Here is an 18,457-nt window from a genome sequence, read left to right on the forward strand (position 1 = left end):
ACTTCATCACATATCCCAATACTGTTATAACTTCATCACATATCACAATACTGTTATAACTTCATCACATATCCAAAATACTGTTATTACTTTATCACCTATCCTAATACTGTTAGAACTTCATCACATATCCCAATACTGTTATAATTTCATCATCTATCCCAATACTGTTAACACTTCAACACATATCCCAATACTATTATAACTTCATCACATATCCCAAATATTGTTATAACTTCATCACATATCCCAAATACTGTTACTACTTCAACATATATCCCAAATACTGTTATAACTTCATCACATATCCCAAATACTGTTATAACTTCATCCAAATCACAATAATGTTATAACTTCATCACCTATCCCAATACTGTTAATACTTTATCACATATCCCAATACTGTTAGAACTTCACCACATATCCCAAATGCTGTTATAACTTCATCACATATCACAATACTGTTATAACTTCATCACATATCCCAAATAATATTACTACTTCATCACATATCCCAATACTGTTATAACTTCATCACATATCCCAATTCTGTTATAACTTCATCACATATCCCAAATACTATAATAACTTCATCACATATCCCAATACTATTATAACTTCATCACATATCCCAACACTGTTATATCTTCATCACATATCCCAAATAATATTACTACTTCATCACATATCCCAATACTGCTATAACTTCATCACATATCCCAACACTGTTATAACTTCATCTCATATCCCAAATAATATTACTACTTCATCACATATCCCAATACTGTTATAACTTCATCACATATCCCAAATACTGTTATAACTTCATCCAAATCACAATAATGTTATAACTTCATCACCTATCCCAATACCGTTAATACTTTATCACATATCCCAATACTGTTATAACTTCACCACATATCCCAAATGCTGTTATAACTTCATCGCATATCACAATACTGTTATAACTTCATCACATATCCCAATACTATTATAACTTAATCATATATCCCAATACTGTTATAACTTCATCACATATCCCAATACTGTTATAACTTCATCACATATCCCAAATAATATTACTACTTCATCACCTATCCCAATACTGTTGATACTTCATCACCTATCCCAAATACTATTATTACTTCATCACATATCCCAATACTGTTATAACTTCATCACATATCCCAATTCTGTTATAACTTCATCACATATCCCAAATACTATTATTACTTCATCACATATCCCAATTCTGTTATTACTTCATCACATATCCCAATTACTGTTATAACTTCATCACCTATACCAATACCGTTAATACTTCATCACATATCCCAAATACTATTATAACTTCATCACATATCCCAAATACTATTATAACTTCATCAACTATCCCAAATACTGGTATAACTTCATCACATATCCTAATGCAGTTTAACTACTTCAACACATATGCCAAATACTGTTAATACTTCATTACATTTTCTTCAGGTTGGTAAGTATGGATTGTGAAAAGTTCTTTTTTACACAACCAATAAGATTTTCTTTGTGACGTTTCGATGACTAGTACACTGTCACCTTAATCAGAAAAATGACTAGTGAAGCGTATTTTTATGCACACAAAGGTGTTAAATGTGTACGAGTTGTCCACAAAATCGATGTCGATTCGGCTACGCTGTATAGATGCAAAAAGTAGTTATCTTGTAAGAACTGAACATAATTCTATCTACATCCTCAATACAAAACAAATTAGATATCACAATGTCTACAGACAAAACCAAAATCCGAGGCAACTCATACCATCCAAATTAAAGATCGGTTTAGAAGGTGAAATACAATTCGAATGATTTTCTGTATGTACTGTTAAATAATTTCCATTATCTGGACGAACCTTATACAATCATACATTATAAATTAAATCATTTCACACAAAAACATTTTAAACTTTGCCACAGTAACAATTTCATATAAAAACGGTCAAAATAAAATATTTAAAAAGGTAGTAAAGCTGGTTTATGTTGCAATGAACATTTTTTGAAAGTATAAACAAATCTATTTTGGTATCACTTTTATTATCTATTTTTGTATGTTTATTTATGCTTATTTACAAGCTGTTGCGTGACGTTATTCTTTTATATATTAAGCAAAGTATCTGCTATTAACCTACATCTAGGATCCGAAAAAACGTATCCAACTACAGACGCTTTTGATCTGCAGTCAATTCTATAAAATGACAGCTTGCATCAATTTGAAACACGTCACAGGCATAATAAATGAAAGAAAACCTCACTCTCAGTTGCGAAACTACTTTTCTACAGTTTATCGACGACATTATCTGTGTACACAAATACGAAAAAAACAACATTAACAAAAGGAGAATTCCAAAATGTCAACTAAACCATAACTCAAATACTTGAGGACAAATCCAAGTAATGTGATGTCCTCAATGCGGGAACCGGGGTAGTGATAGCGAAACAATAAGCCATATAAATGAGCATGATACAAAAATGAGCTTTATATAGCACATGGGGTGAGTATATTTCCCATAGAGTTCATGACGTGGTCATAAAGGACTAGAGGCGTTAAGGGTCATATCCGGCCTCATCGGGGATTTCGAAATAGAGTTGTGTGACAGCAAAATGCAACAAAATTGCATGCGCACATCGTGCATAAATCGTGCTCACACCGTACGGGCATCGTCCACACATGTTGCACACAACTGTGCGATTTAACAATCATCCGCCTCGTTTTGCGCTTCTCTCAGCTCAAATGTGCAACTGGGTACAATTAGTTGATCAATATTACGGAATGAAAATCCGTTAGGCTCTTATGGAATAAGGAACACTGTATATATAAATTTCCTATCATATTAGTTGAGATTTTGTTTGATTTCACAATGCGTGTTACACAGTATTACAGTGACCGTTAGACAGTCAAGACTTGGTTGTAATACCCAGGTACAGTGTAACAGAACAGGTAAATAGCAAATGAGTGACCGGAGTTTTACCTGGCTCTCTGTGGCTGACTTAGAGAGCCGATACATGATACCGTATGACTGTTATGTAATCACAACTGGACGTTAAGTGTTGGTTATTTTCATTTATTTTGATCTATAGACCCCCTTCATTGTATTTTTACACTTTGCCGAGTAAATTAAGTTAACTGGATGGGGAAAACTACGGTCCATGTACATGTATATAGTGGTTGTGTTTACCTGTATATGGGACCGTGTTATAATTTTGCATGTGTCGATTTGAGTTGTTTTAAAAAAAAAAATCTTAAAAAGTTCTTAATTTAAGAAAGTATTGAAACATCTGCAGACATTATTATGTGTCTTGAATATAGAAGCATACTTAAAAAAATCAAGTTTATACGTTCAAACACGAAACCGTATATATTCTGAATTTACACCAACCACAATTGTCATCGCACAACGTTCGTCCATCGTGCGCACATATGTGCGCAAGCAATTATCGTTCAGCTTTTTATCGTTCGCCCATCACAAATGTGCGCCAAGAAAGATAGCACCAATTTACCAATGTGATGTTTACAACAAAGAGTGGTAAATATATTCAAGTTGATTTGTTTTTATTTTTTATTAGGCCAAACATTATTAATAACGCCCTAAGTCATTTGTCCATTGTGTTCATCAGCCTTGCATCGCTGGAAACTATTTGCTGTAAGCTGGTCCGTCAGATGCCGATAGTAATGTTAAACGAAACTCATGATATTCGGATCAAGCTCTTGAATACCAATGTCCTGTGATATGACATCACTGTAGGCTTGGGTGTTACTGTCAAATAACGTCCACGAAAGGAATAATATGTACCGTAATTCGAATTATGTATAGGTCAAGCGTTCGATGATTAACTTCACTAACGATAACTGTGAACCACACACATGTTTGTTGGCGTTCGGTGTTAAACTACACTAACGATAACTGAACCACACAGATGTTTGTTGGCGTTCGGTGTTAAACTACATTAACGATAACTGTTAACCACACACATGTTTGTTGGCGTTCGGTGTTAAACTACAATAACGATAATTGTGAACCACACACATGCTTGTTGGTGTTAGGTGTTAAACTACATTAACGATAACTGTTAACCACACACATGTTTGTTAGTGTTAGGTGTTAAACTCACTAACGATAACTGTTAACCACACACATGTTTGTTGGTGTTCGATGTTAAACTACATTAACGATAACTGTTAACCACACACATGTTTGTTGGTGTTCGGTGTTAAACTAAACTAACGATAACTGTTAACCACACCGATGTTAGTTGGCGTTCGGTGTAGAAAACTGCTACCTACTAACATGAAAGTTGTTGTTCAGTATTAACTAAACTGTGATAATAACAGGTTACCGCGCACCTGACTAGGTGTTCGGTGTTAAGCTACACTGCGGATAACAGCTAACAACACAAATGGAAATAATTGGTGTTCAATGTAAACTAAATCCTGGTGGTCATAGCTTACCACACACATGGCTTTCTTTAAGCCCTTGCACTATCTACGCGGTGCTTTCTCAACTAAATACACAGCATCAGGCTGTTTTGGGATAAAAATTTGATTAATTATGGATCTGCATCTTGTTTATTGTTTTAATTATTCACAAACATAAACACGTTATATCAGGTTCACTGTCTGAAAAGTGAATACGGCTAAAACGGTACAGAAGGGGCACCCCTATCATGTCAGCAGCACAATTATGATCAGCACGTACTGTTAATTGGCTGGGATAGACGTCATTGACATCAGGTAAGTAGACAATGTAATTCATTGTGTTTTATACGTTGCAATAAGTTCTCTATGTGTATTTGAATAGAAGTCGTAAAAAGGACAGTTTATGAAACACCATAGACTGATATGTAATTTAAGGATTATGAAATTAATTTCAACCCTTCACTGTTAACAAATAATGGCGATTTTTAACGGCAGGGCACTTGTCCTCTTACATGTAGTAATATCAAGCAAGCATGTTATTACAATGTAATTGTCTCTTTATCTTGTGAATATATCATATAGATATGTCTCCAACAGTCGAGTACGACTACTTAAGTTATTTCCAAAAAAGATCAATACAATGATATTTATATATTTAATAATATGATATAATCATATAAACTAGTCATAAAATTGTCTATTTTTGTGTCACTTGGTATTCTTTGATATGCCACTTACTCGAACTAGAATGTCGCGTGTTCATCGAATAGTTTACTTGTTACCGACAATTATTTTAAGTATTTTTTGTATATTAACCTCGGATTTCTCGAACTGCCATTGCTCGAATACTCCGTGTTCCTCAAACTCTTATTAACCCGACCACTGAAGTATTAAACCTATCCATTCGTCGAACAGGAAGTGGCACCTACCGCGACATATCGACATGCCTCGAGGCACAGACTGCGGTACCCATTCATCGTGTTTATAAAGGTGTCGGCCGGATGTCAGATAATTAGAGGACTAACCACAGTATCATTAGTCGGAAGTAGCCCTCCAGTGGGGAAACCGGATATGTATCCTTGAAGCAAAGACAATATTGAGTTTCACCCCATACAAGAACATCTTCATATAGTGAAAACAATACCCATTTTTATTACTTGTTTATTTAGATAAAAACTAATACACATTCTTATCACATAAATTTTGATAAGTCGTTCAGAGATTACGCCATACTCCATCGGCCTTAATCGGTTATTTTCGGAAGGATGAAAAATAACCGGAAAATCTTGGAACTGATGGCCGTTGCATTTATCTCTTTGTCGTTGCTTCATGACTTTTTAATTTCAGTTTTTGACACAGGCACAAAAAGTAAAAACGCGGATGTTTTCTGAAGATCCTTTTTGTTATCAACCAGGTTCTGTTAATATTTCTACCGGGAAATATTTTCAAAAAGAGCCGCATTAAACCATTAGGTAAACGTGTACATTTATTTTTCATCGTCTAAAATTTCATCAGTTTTTGATTTCCAATTATTGAGGATATGAACGAAATAATTAACATTTTTGAAAGTCCGCTTATAGTCTTTACATAATTTATGTACATGCATCACCACTCATAAAAGAAACAATGGATATTTCATTTATGTCGAAATCAACAATCAACGCCCTTTTTCAGCAACGTATAACTTATGACTATAGCTACAGACAGAAACTGTTTAATTGTATTTGGTATCATTACATGTTAAACCCCAGTGACATTTACAACATTTTAAATTCAATCCGGTGTTTCAGAATGGAACAGGAATTCTTAACATCGATATAACGACAATCTCAATTCTACATCAAATTATTGCAATGTTTTCCGGTTTTTAATTTCATTTTTTTAACTAACAAATCACCACATTTACTTTTATAGACATATGGTCAAATATGTAATCTGCACTTTTTTTCTATAGCAATTACCAAACAGTTTTTTCCCACCTTATTTGATTCATTATTTTTGTGACCTCACGGAAGCACGCAGAGGATTTAATTCTTCATGTGGGAGGAAGCCGGAGTATCCGGATAAAACCCGCGTGGTCCGGCAGGTAACCGGGATTGAATCCGGCCATCTTGGTGAAGACGAGCGCGCTATTCACTGCGCCGACCGACCCATCATATACGTTACGCACAAGAACAACTATCTGCTTTAGCTTTGAAAATGGCGTCATTGATGCAAAAAATAAATTGTGTATACATTTTTACCAATCATCAACGATGCAAAAAAATCTACATATGGGAGACCGGGGAAAGTTGGGCCACCCCTGATATTTTTGTTTTTGAGGTAGTATTTACAACTTTAAAGATCTTAGCAGTTTAGTTGGCTAGGCATTCACATGAAAAAATGGCAAGGAAAACTCTTATGTAAAATTACTAAACAAATTACTTTTGAGAAAGAAAATCATGATTTCGCTTCTATTGATGCGAACTTTCGCTAAAAAAAAATACGGTCAAACGTGTAACACACTGACAGCTTCAAATGATATAAATGGACATAAAAGGAAAGCCAAACACTCACTACCATATTGCTGTACGATAAGAATTTATTGAAATATCAATTTGGGCCCGGACAGTTTCAGCCAATGATACCGTGGCAAGTTCGGTCCATGTAACACATAAAAAGTCGAAAGGTTGGCGGTAAAATCTGACGTTGCATGCTTTATATCGTCATAATTAAGCTGATTCCAATGGGGCCGAACTTACACGAATGCCGACAGGTAAAAAAAAATGTTCAAAAACGAACGTGCTGCCATACTTTCCAGAACGGACTTTAATAAAAATGGGCCGAATTTGGCCAGATCTCCCCTATTGTTGTATCGGTCTTAATCTCATTAGAGTTTATGTTTTATTGTTATCAATCGACTAGCCGAATTTAAATAAATGTTATCTTGCCTCATTCTAAAAGCTGTATTATCTCATTCTAAATCAGTAAATATCAGAGATCAACAAAGCCTTCGCTCTTTTAAAGCTTTACCTATTCATATTATTTTCTGACAATGCTTGACAACGATGTTTTGGCGGAACTGTCAATTCACTTGGTGTGTAAAACTATATTTCGGCATGGCAATATCAGACAGAAAAAAACATTGCGAATTAACGACTATCCTTAAAGATATTCAATCCTGAATACGTCGTGATCATTAATTTCGTTATCCATCAACATTATGAAAACAAGGATTCAAAAGTATTCGTCATTTCAAAATAATCGAATAGTTCCTCTATTTTTGTCATTTTTGTGAAATTAACGTAGCGGAATACAGTAAGGCGGATGATCTACCGGTAATGACAAGCACGCTACCTAAATACCTTCTTTATTTTACTTCTTTCTCAATGTCTGCATTTTTTTTTTATCTTATTACATGTTGTTATCTTTATCAAACTTAATTACATATTTGTTCACAAATTAACGAATGACGCTTTTCGTTAATCAATTTGCAATACAACAACAGTTGTTCTACTAGAGATCGTTCTTCATTATCAAAATATGAAGGTCCTGATCTTTTCATGATGTTTAACGTTGATGTATTATAGTTATATGTGATTTAGATTTATCTGCTGTCTTAGCTGGTTAGTGACCTTCACGAATGTTTAGTGTGTTTCTCAAAGGGCGGAAACTTTAACTAGTGATTAGCGAGCGAAAACTTCAAATTGTTGAAAATAGGAAACAAGAACTTTCAAAATCGAAATAAATCCTCAAAATACACCAATCGTATTTGTCTCAGCAAATAAGCTGACACGCAAAAGAAACGCATCCTTTAATTTTCGGTAAATGTATTTAACATTTCATTCAAAAGTTTCGCTTAAATAACATAGCCAATTAAGATACACATTTATTCTGTTCTATTTGAAAATTCAGCTAATTTAGACACTGAAGATAAACAAACAAATAGAATTAACACCAATACTTTAATATTATACATGAACAAAGGCAAGGTAATTGACAGTAAATTTCTGCAATACTATATCTATCACACAACTCATGTCTGATTTACACAACGATATAAGGACACAGGAGGTTGCTTCCAATATACGTTTTTTATAATCAGGAATCGAACAAAGCTATCTGTCAACACAGTTATTTGTATTATTGTTAATATATCAATACATGTCATTGTTCAAACGCTGTAATGTTTTCCTAACAGGGAGTTTGAACAACATAAAATATTATTTGCATACATACATACATACATATATACATATATATCAGGAAGTTGTATAGGATGTCTTCGTGTGTGTCAAGTAAACTTGGTAATCCACATGTGAATCTACATCGAAACGTGACCGGACATATATACCGGAAGTATTATATTGTTTTTAATAAATAAATCGGCTTAACGTAGTAATGTTTAATATTTCGGAAATAAGCCAAAAAACCACTGGAACTCAGCAACATCATATGTTGAATATGATTGTAAAAAGTCAGTCCAACTTTCAGTACTTTGAACTGCAACAAGCATGACGAGAGACGTAGTAATGTCATGCAATGGCTAGTTAATATTAGTCACTTAATCTGCTAAGTAGGTGGTTCACATTTGCGTTATGTCTATATATGTCAGTGGTAGCTTTCAGGAACCTGAAGAATACATAAATGAGCAAGAGCACATTGCATTGTGTATAGTTTACCAATATTATTATATCCTTGTATACTTTTACACTTATTCAATTAAGCGCATATACATGCAAAACGTTCGTCCGTTTGCCACTCGAACTGATCATTAAGTGACAACCGGATGCACCCAATATATTATATTTACATTTGCATGGGCATTATAAAGCCTCTTTGAAAGCTGTGTCGTTGATGGGACTTTAATTACCATGCATCACGAGACACAATTATTAGCGTATTAATACAACACTGACCGGAACTACAATATCCAATATAAATAAACATGACGGCTGCTGAAATATCGCTGGGCATTGTGAGATTTGACAATGGCATTTTAAATTTATGTGCAAAATAAAAAATAAAATAAAAAACTCTTTTATTACAACCAAACAAGAACAAGGTCTGCAATATCGTACAAAATGCACATCGGTTGAAATCACCAATGCCGGCACTGGAAACAATTTTAACGCTCATGCAATTTATCAGAAATATCGTCTGTTACACTGCACTGATCAACAGGGGTTCGTTACAAATGTCTGAAATACACATATTCTATAGACCTACTGACACATATGTTACAGACCTTCTGTTATGAGTCACAGCACACATAAACGTTTCAGTCATTTGTAACGAACCTGTGCTCCGTCGCAAGATCACTCACTTAAAACGCTATCAGTTTCACGTGTCTCGCATCCACGGTACCTCATTTTCTGACGACATGTCAAATAACGAGTCTGTTATAGAATCTACCGACTGTTGTCAGGTTCCCATACAATCAACAAATAAATTCACGCCTGGATTCTTCACAAAATGAGCAAAGAGAAAAGTTCGAATTAACTTCCAAAAATAACTCCCTCGTGGAGGGCAAGGTCGGATTTACGGTGTTCACTGTATTTGTCCATGCGCGAAATTTGTTCCGGGAAAAATCGAAACAATTTTAAATCTAACTTTCAGCTCAGAGTTCTATTGATAAACTTAAATCACCCTATAGACATATCATACGCAATTGTATTGATACAGAATTGTGGAATAAATTTAAAGTGTTTGTTAAAATTTCAAAGTACTGCTTTGTTTGCCAATTAGCACGCGACAATACGCTGTTCAAACTATTGAACGAAATTGTGTGGACTGTCGATAAGGCGGGCATTTTTAATTTTAAATATAAATTATAAGTTAAAAAAGAACATAAGAGGCAGAGAAAACGTAAATATAATTATTGAACTGTTTTTGTATGGTATTTATGATCTATTTGAATGACACAGCGCGCATTATGATTTGTTTGCTTGCAAAGCTGTGTCATTCAAATAGATCATAAATACCATACAAAAACAGTTCAATGCTTAAATAAAAAAACGAAAATCGACTCCAGAATACAGGTAGTTAGAAACAGAAGTAAATAACCTCAGAAATATTTACTTACTTTACACATATGTATTTTTAAAAAACGGGTGAAAATTTGATAGGATATAATTTGAAAAAGACCAGTCGTGGGTAATCAGGCGTATTTATATCAATTAAGGTCATAGAAGTGTATTGCTTAACGGAAATAGGAAGTACATCCCTAGTAGAAAATCCAATGTAGGGAGACATATCACAATTTCCGCATAATCCAATGTTTACTATTAAAGTGATGAATATTATATGCTTATTATTGACAGAACAGTGTTTTCTTTCAATATTAAAGTATTACAAAGCAATCCAGGCATTACTTCAGTTGTTTTTTAATCAATGAGTCACATGTGTCCATTTTTCTGTACTTCAGGAAACCGGCTACCTATTTCACTACTGTGAAGTTTTTCAAGAACGATAACTCTTGCATGCGATTACTATGTGTATATGGTTTTATTATAAAATGTAAATTTTTAATCGTTTATAGATAATTAATTTTACGCAATTTCAGCATTTATGAAATTGATATACATTAATGCAATACTAATCTATGTTAGTATCATTTTTATTGACATTATTTTGCAAAATATATGTTTTGATATTTTTTTCAAAATTCACTCCTTTTTACATAAATTTCCATTTCAAATCCTTAAAATTCTGACAACTTATATTTTTTTTGTGGTAAATTTTTTTCTTTACTTCAAAGCAATATAACTACAAAATTTGAATAAATTCTACTGAGAAATGGCGACACAAACCTATTACCTTAAGTAGAGTCTATGGATCATGCATGCAACATGTAGTTTATTTTAAATACAACATATATATATATATATATATTATGTTCAAATATGAATGCACATCATGGTCAAAAGGTACATAAGGTAATGCCACCTTGTACATAAACGTAGTGCACACAATATAATAAAATCAATACATCAATCAGTTCTAAGGTAAATATACCTAAAATCGTATACGTCTACGATACACCGACGCGAGTATTTACTGTTGATATTACAAATTATGTTACGTGGTCGATCCTTTTTGAAAGTATCGAGTCTATGGGCTTTATCGATTTCCTCGAATTTGATTTCTAAATGTAGTTTTGTTTTGAAGAATGTTATCAGTGTGTTAACAGGCCTGTAACCTATCGTAAAGGCAAGATCTGTAGAGGGCTGCAGTGAAAGTTGTTGACTCGTAATGAATAGCAAAAACTATACGATCACGACACGGATTAACAGATCGAGTGACAACAGATGCACACCCTCCACGGACCTCCCCCTATTACAACTGTAATATAACGATAACTGTTAACCACACACATGGAAGTTGGCGTTCGTGTTAACAAAACCTTTTTGACCATAGCTTAACCTACACATTGCGTTCTGTAAGCCCATGCAACATCTTGGTATTTATAATATGCCTTCACATGTCGTGCTTTTATTTACTAAATATAAAGCATCCGGCATATTTGCAATTTTAACTCGGTAACATATGGATCAGGATGTTGTTTAATGGTTTTAAATATGTTTAAAGGCAGTTAAAATGTAATAACTGTACGTAGTATCATGTTTAATGTATGAAGAATGTTTACGACTAAAACCGTACAGAATGGCATAAATAGCTTGTCAGCTGCAAAGTTATAATCAACATTGATATTAAGCGGTTGAGATAGACGTGACTGCCATCAGGTACGTAGGCACTGTGTTTTTTTCGTTGTTATAATTTCTCTAAATGTATTTTAAAAAGAATTTGTATAAGGCAAGACTTATGAAACAATGTGATCTGTAATGTTATTTGATAATTATTCATTTTAACACCTTGACTGAGAACAAATAAGGCGCATTTTAACCGTAACGCACTTTTCTTGTTAGTAATATTGATGAAGGATGTTATTACAATGTAGTTGTCGCTCGATCTTGTGAATATAACAACTAAATATGTATCTTACATTCAAGTACTGCTACGTAAGATAATGCAAAAATATCAATGACAAACGTAACGATGATATTTTCAAATTTTCGGAGCAATCCTCTTCTTAAAGCCGCGGTGACATCTTATGGTCCCGCACGTAGTTCACCGTAGTGGTGGATGACCGTATCTGACTGTAGTTGACCATAGGCGACCATAGTTAAACGTATTAAACGTACTTCAACGTCTTTATAAAAGTAGTTTGAACTTCAAGAAACCCATGATTTGGCCGTGGTTAGCCCGAACATTTTCTACATTTCAAAACTACTTTACGGTGAGTTTAAATGTCAAGACCCTACTTTGACCGTAGTTTGAACGTAGTTGACCCTTGCTGACCGTTACAGACCCGACTTGATCTTAGTTTAAAGTAGTTGCCCGTAGTAAGACGTAGTACGATCTTAGTTAACCAAAGCCAGTTTTTCGTAGTTCAACGCAGTTTCCCGTAGTTGCATGTAGTTCACCCTACTTTCTTTACATTTCCTCTTTTGCAAACCTACTTCAAACTAGTTGACCGTAGTGGCACATGAACCACCGTCAACTACGTGCGTGACCGTATGATGTGACCGCGGCTTTATTTTTGTTTTGTGATCCATCACGTCATTCTAATCGAATTTTGGTTGTTGCTGGCTTGGTTAACAAAACAGTTTCAGTAAAGCTAAAATACGGATTTAGATACGATGCTTAAAATATATTGGTACTAATATCTTATATCAAAGTTATCTCAGCACACGCATTATACATATAGAGGTTCCCCACCGAGTGCTGATTGGTTACTATGTTGATCTAACTCGATTTATTTAAGCTTCAACTTGTTTAAAGACACGAGGTTTACCGAGTGTCTTTTACCATTTGAAAATTTACTAACGAGAGTTAAATAAACATGATAACTAATCATCATGAAATTTGGGACCTGTTTCTGCCATAAGGCTTGTATTTTATCTGAAATTCACATTTTCCCCCTTGAAAATACATCATGTGTGTTTCCGATAGGAAAACCATTGGCAATGGCGCATGACATCACAATGGACATGTCGTCGATAAGCATCGTTACGTGACGTCATAAATCAAAGATTTACCAATGAAATCACGTCCAGGGTGTAACCCACTAGTGGGTAACCGAAAAGGTTTACTAAATCCTAGCAGGTTTATCCAATGAGTCGTAAGTGAGGAAACCTACACTGGTTGTGGGAGAATCAAACTTCTTGTTTTCCATCAAAATAAATAAACATCGTTGTCATTTGTATGACATCAATCCTAACGATTTAATTATCTGCAGTTTGCCTGCACAATAATGACAGCGATATTACGTATGAATCGGCGGCGTAATGTAAGAACCTGCTAACACTATAACAGTTACGAGTTGTCAACCGTTGAACTACCAGGTTTAACCATATTGAGTGTGAATACATTATAATGTACAACTGGTCCTGATAGCTACTGAATGTCTCCTAAAAAACATTTCCTCTAAGCGATTGCTTCCAGTCAGGAAAACGATTATACCATTTGACGTAAATAAGGACCGGTTGACCCTTACCAAGATATGTAGATCTGCAGGAATACGTCATGCTAGGAATATGATCAAAAAGGAATGATATACAATTGTCCATGTTGACCTACATATGTAATCCTAGTGATTGCTGGACAGCTGATATATCCGCAATTTTAGTCGGGCGCGCTAGCCAACTAATTTAAGGCGTAACGTTTATAGGACGTTTTGCGTTCACGATGATGTATCTGGTGGCGTGGTCGCCCTTTATACTGCATGTGTATGATATCGCAGTAAATAAAGGTTTGAACAATTGGACATGATCTTATGTTTCCATCAACTCATCAAACATTATTTCGTGGTAGAACTATGACATAATAGTGAAGGTAAGCGGTTAGAAAAAAGTACTTTTATTGCAGATTCTTTCAATCTCATTAGCTCTCAGCCGATCAACGCAACGAGTGTTATGGAAACCCGGTGTCAAATATATTTAATGTAACAAATAAATCGGTCATAACGTAAAAGGATCTACATGTATCTGGAATATGTTTACCGATATATTCGAAACCACTCGAAGAGTCTATACAAATTAGCGGTCACTTTCTGATAACTGTTATAAATAATAAATACAAAATATGTAAGTGATATACAATTGATATTATGATATAACTTTTAATATCTCACTTGATACTGCGATAACCTTAATATAATGTAATAACATTTTATAACAATAGTTTCAAAAAGCCCAGAAAGCCGTTTACGTTAAAAAAGTAAGTGTGTGCGAGTAGTATTTCGCCCTTTGATAACTAGACGTCGAACATGTCATTGTTTTAAGTAGGTTTAAACGAAATTCTAAATGGCAGCAGTACCACTGATACACATGTATGAAGTGTTTATTGCCAACCAGGCCCTGTCGACAGCTAACCACACTTATAAAGTAGGCGTTCAGTGTTAACCAGACCCTGTCGACAGCTAACCACACTTATAAAGTAGGCGTTCAGTGTTAACCAGACCCTGTCGACAGCTAACCACAGACATGTTAGCACGATGCCACTGCTAACAATAAACATGTATAAAGGTTATCCGTGTTAAATAAACTGTAGTTAACGCACTCGGAGGGTAGCTTTCGTATGATTCCCCCATCGGACGTGAAAAGGTATGGGGTCACCTGCCCGACCGTGTGGGATGTCCGTGAGTTCCTCGGTTTCTTTCGATAAATAAAGACCCTTTAAAGACATCTTTTTATGATGTTAGAATGTTATGTATTTCAATTTCTCACATTTCACACACAATCTATAATTTAGATTCATCCGCTGTGTATGATTGTTGGCGACCTCCACGAGTATTGTATGAATTGCAGAAAATATCAAACCTTGTGACCTCGGTTGCTCAAAGGATGGTAAACTTTAATTAGTGATAAGCGAAAGCTTCAAATCGTTCCAAATCAAAAATCAAAAGTGTTCCACGTTGGCAAATAGTTCGTCATAAATGAACGATTATAAAATTGTAAAAAAGTAACTACACCGAATCAGGAGTAAATGTATAGATGGAGAAGCCAATGGCGATAATTTTTACAAAATATCTTTCTACATATCGTTTTCTAGTCCAATGGTGTTCCTCCGCGTTAAAGTATATTTGGTTACCCACTGATCGAAGATCACGATGATCATTAGACCAATTAGTCGTATGGCAATGCGGTGCATGCTTGATTTTTTTTATGAATGGATAAATATATAAGGTAGCAGTATATAGATAAAAATAGTTTATTACAAAGTGTGAAATCTCGGGTACACCTGTGCTTTCCTTTTGATTGTATTCACGTGCTAGCGATAACAAAATTGGTCACCCGAGAAAACCCGAAAATGCAATTTGATACTTACTGCTATTTTATTGTATTGTATAGACATAGCAATATATTATTGGGACCGCCTAACCAAATGATTTTCCATAGATAAAAGTGTTAACGTTTACCACTGTTCTGGCTAAATGGGGTTATCCACACTGATTTACCTGCCCTCATTTTGAAGACTATCATCTCACACAACTGTAAATAAAATATTTAAAAATTCTGCCTATTTGAACTTTTTTTTATATGGGGGCCGCCATTATGTATTGAATTCGGCACCAAAAATTGACCAAATTTTACAACAAATTACACACTTAATAAACTCCCCCAGATGAAAGCAGACTTGATTTTTTTTAAATAATTCATACATATTACATCTATATATATTGCCCAACCCACACATAAAACTTTTAAAGCTTCTGCAACCTAACTATCCAACCAGCAGGCCCCGAGGCATTCACCTTCCAATTGAAGGATCTGCCCAAAAGGGGAAAAAAACTCTTTTTGATTTGGTTCCGTGGTCCCTATAATGAATATATAATTTAAACACTGCACGATTGTTCTTAAAATATCTTGAGTTTACATCGATGAGACATATTGAAAAATCAGTATCAAGTTCTGAAGATTTAACATTACCTTTTTTCCTTTATCAGTGACAATTTCAATTCCAGAAAGTAACGAGTGGGGACGAAAATCTACAATGGCGGACCTGAGCTACATTTCATGTCCAAAAACTGACTATATCCGGTACATGTCAATACCTGACATATTGCAAGAAAGGAAGAATGAGGCTCCAGAAAAGGAAATATTCGTTCAGAGATTTGAGGGAGGCGGTAGGAGGTCACTGACGTATGCTGAACTTCTGAAAAGGTCCACACACATCGCCAAATATCTTACCGCTAGAGGAATAGTGCCAGGTGACTGTGTGGCCATTATTGGTCCCAACTCCATCGAATGGATAATAGGCCAGTTCGCCATCTTACTAACAGGAGCAGTTTCTGTCCAGGTTCACAAGACATCAGAATCGTTCGCCGAGACGGCCAAGCTACTAAAGTCCACACATAGCAAGGCTGTATTGCTCGATCCTGAATCGGACGAAAACTACATATCAGATATGGAAGCGTACTTCACTAGTGAGAAATCACCAAAAGGTAAACCGATAGTTTTGTTGCTACAGAAATCAGCACTGTCTTCTCTCCCCTCGATGACTGACGCTATACTGACTACAGAAGAGGAGGTAGTTGCATTGCCAAAAATACAACCAGAAAGCACAGCCATCATTTTTACGACTTCTGGATCGACCGGAGTTCCAAAAATGGTCGAGATGACTCATTTGTCGATAGGGAATGCTTCCTCTGCCACTTTTATGGGAATAGGAGGAGGAGATAGGTCATACGGTACTTGCTACAACGACCGGCCGTTTACCTGGATGGCTAGCAGTCCGATATTCAGCATCCTAAATGGAAATAAACGAGTGTTTGTTGACACCGCGATAGGCATGAAAAAAGAAAACATCATGGTTATATGGGATATAATCATGTCTGAGAAGTGCACAAACGCCATGCTACTCCCATATGCGTTGCTCGAGATCATTGACAATCTTGACGTTATCCTTAAACATGGCTACGTTTTGTACGCCATTGGTACCGGTGGACAGCATGTCGGATCTCATCTCACTGCAATATGTGGTACATGTACAGAGAAGTTCTTTATGGGGTATGGTTGTACCGAAGTTGGAGGAGTGAGTTCTATTGAACTTACCAAAGAAATGGAGGAAGGGCACGTAGGATCACTGTTTCCAGGATGTGAAGTCAAAGTCATCGGAGGCAACGGTGCAACACTGAATCGTGGTCAGTTGGGTGAAATTCTTGTGAAGTCACCATGGATATTGAAGTCCTACAGGAGTTCTCCTGAGTTAAACGCAGCCTCATTTGCGGAAGGGGGCTGGTTTCGAACCGGAGACATCGGGAACATTACCGTCGACGGCAAGTTATTTGTGAAAGGGAAATCTAATGATGTTATTATGCGTGGCGGTTTGAAGGTTTTGACCAGAGTGGTAGAAGTAGCGATGTCTAAACTCCCGGGTGTAAGGGAGGTTGTAGTGATATCGGTACCGGACGACCGGCTCCTAGAGGAAGTGTGCGCCTGTTACATACTGGATGAGGATGTAAATACTTCAGAATATGAACTTGACAAGAAATGTCGAGCTATCCTCGGGGATAATGTGCTGGGTAGTACACCTTCCTACTTTCTGAGGTTCGATAAGTTTCCGAGACTTAGAAATGGTAAGACGGACACTAAATTAGTTAAAAGTCAAGCCATGGAAAGACTTGAACGCGGTTAATTTCGGTATTGGAGGCAGTTGCCTGTAACGAATTCCTGGTATTTCTTTGCAAATACAGTGAATACTTGAAATGTACAATATATACATCACATCTATTCGGAATCACGCATAAACTTGATCTACTAGCTTTTACTATATTAGATTCCTGTAATGGAACACTAAATTACAAATTTATTTGACAAAAATGTTTTTGGGATTATCCTGTGTTTCTTCAACTCAGCCACTTTCTAAATTACTTGTATATATATAACCGAACTGATCACTCAAAAATACGTAAAACATTTTGTGACGATAATTGTTCACGACCCATATAGCTTATTATGTT

At 35.4% G+C, this 18,457-nt stretch overlaps 1 protein-coding gene across 1 annotated transcript; it reads left to right on the forward strand.

The window, feature by feature from the left end:
• The first annotated feature begins 16,488 nt into the window (after positions 1-16,488).
• LOC110449390 (oxalate--CoA ligase-like) lies at positions 16,489-18,132 on the forward strand. Its single transcript, XM_021496243.1, has one exon. The coding sequence runs from the start codon at positions 16,489-16,491 to the stop codon at positions 18,130-18,132; it is 1,644 nt and encodes a 547-aa protein (XP_021351918.1).
• Positions 18,133-18,457: the final 325 nt, after the last annotated feature.

Source organism: Mizuhopecten yessoensis, unplaced genomic scaffold, assembly GCF_002113885.1.
Source record: "Mizuhopecten yessoensis strain PY_sf001 unplaced genomic scaffold, ASM211388v2 scaffold4599, whole genome shotgun sequence".
NCBI lineage: Eukaryota > Metazoa > Mollusca > Bivalvia > Pectinida > Pectinidae > Mizuhopecten > Mizuhopecten yessoensis.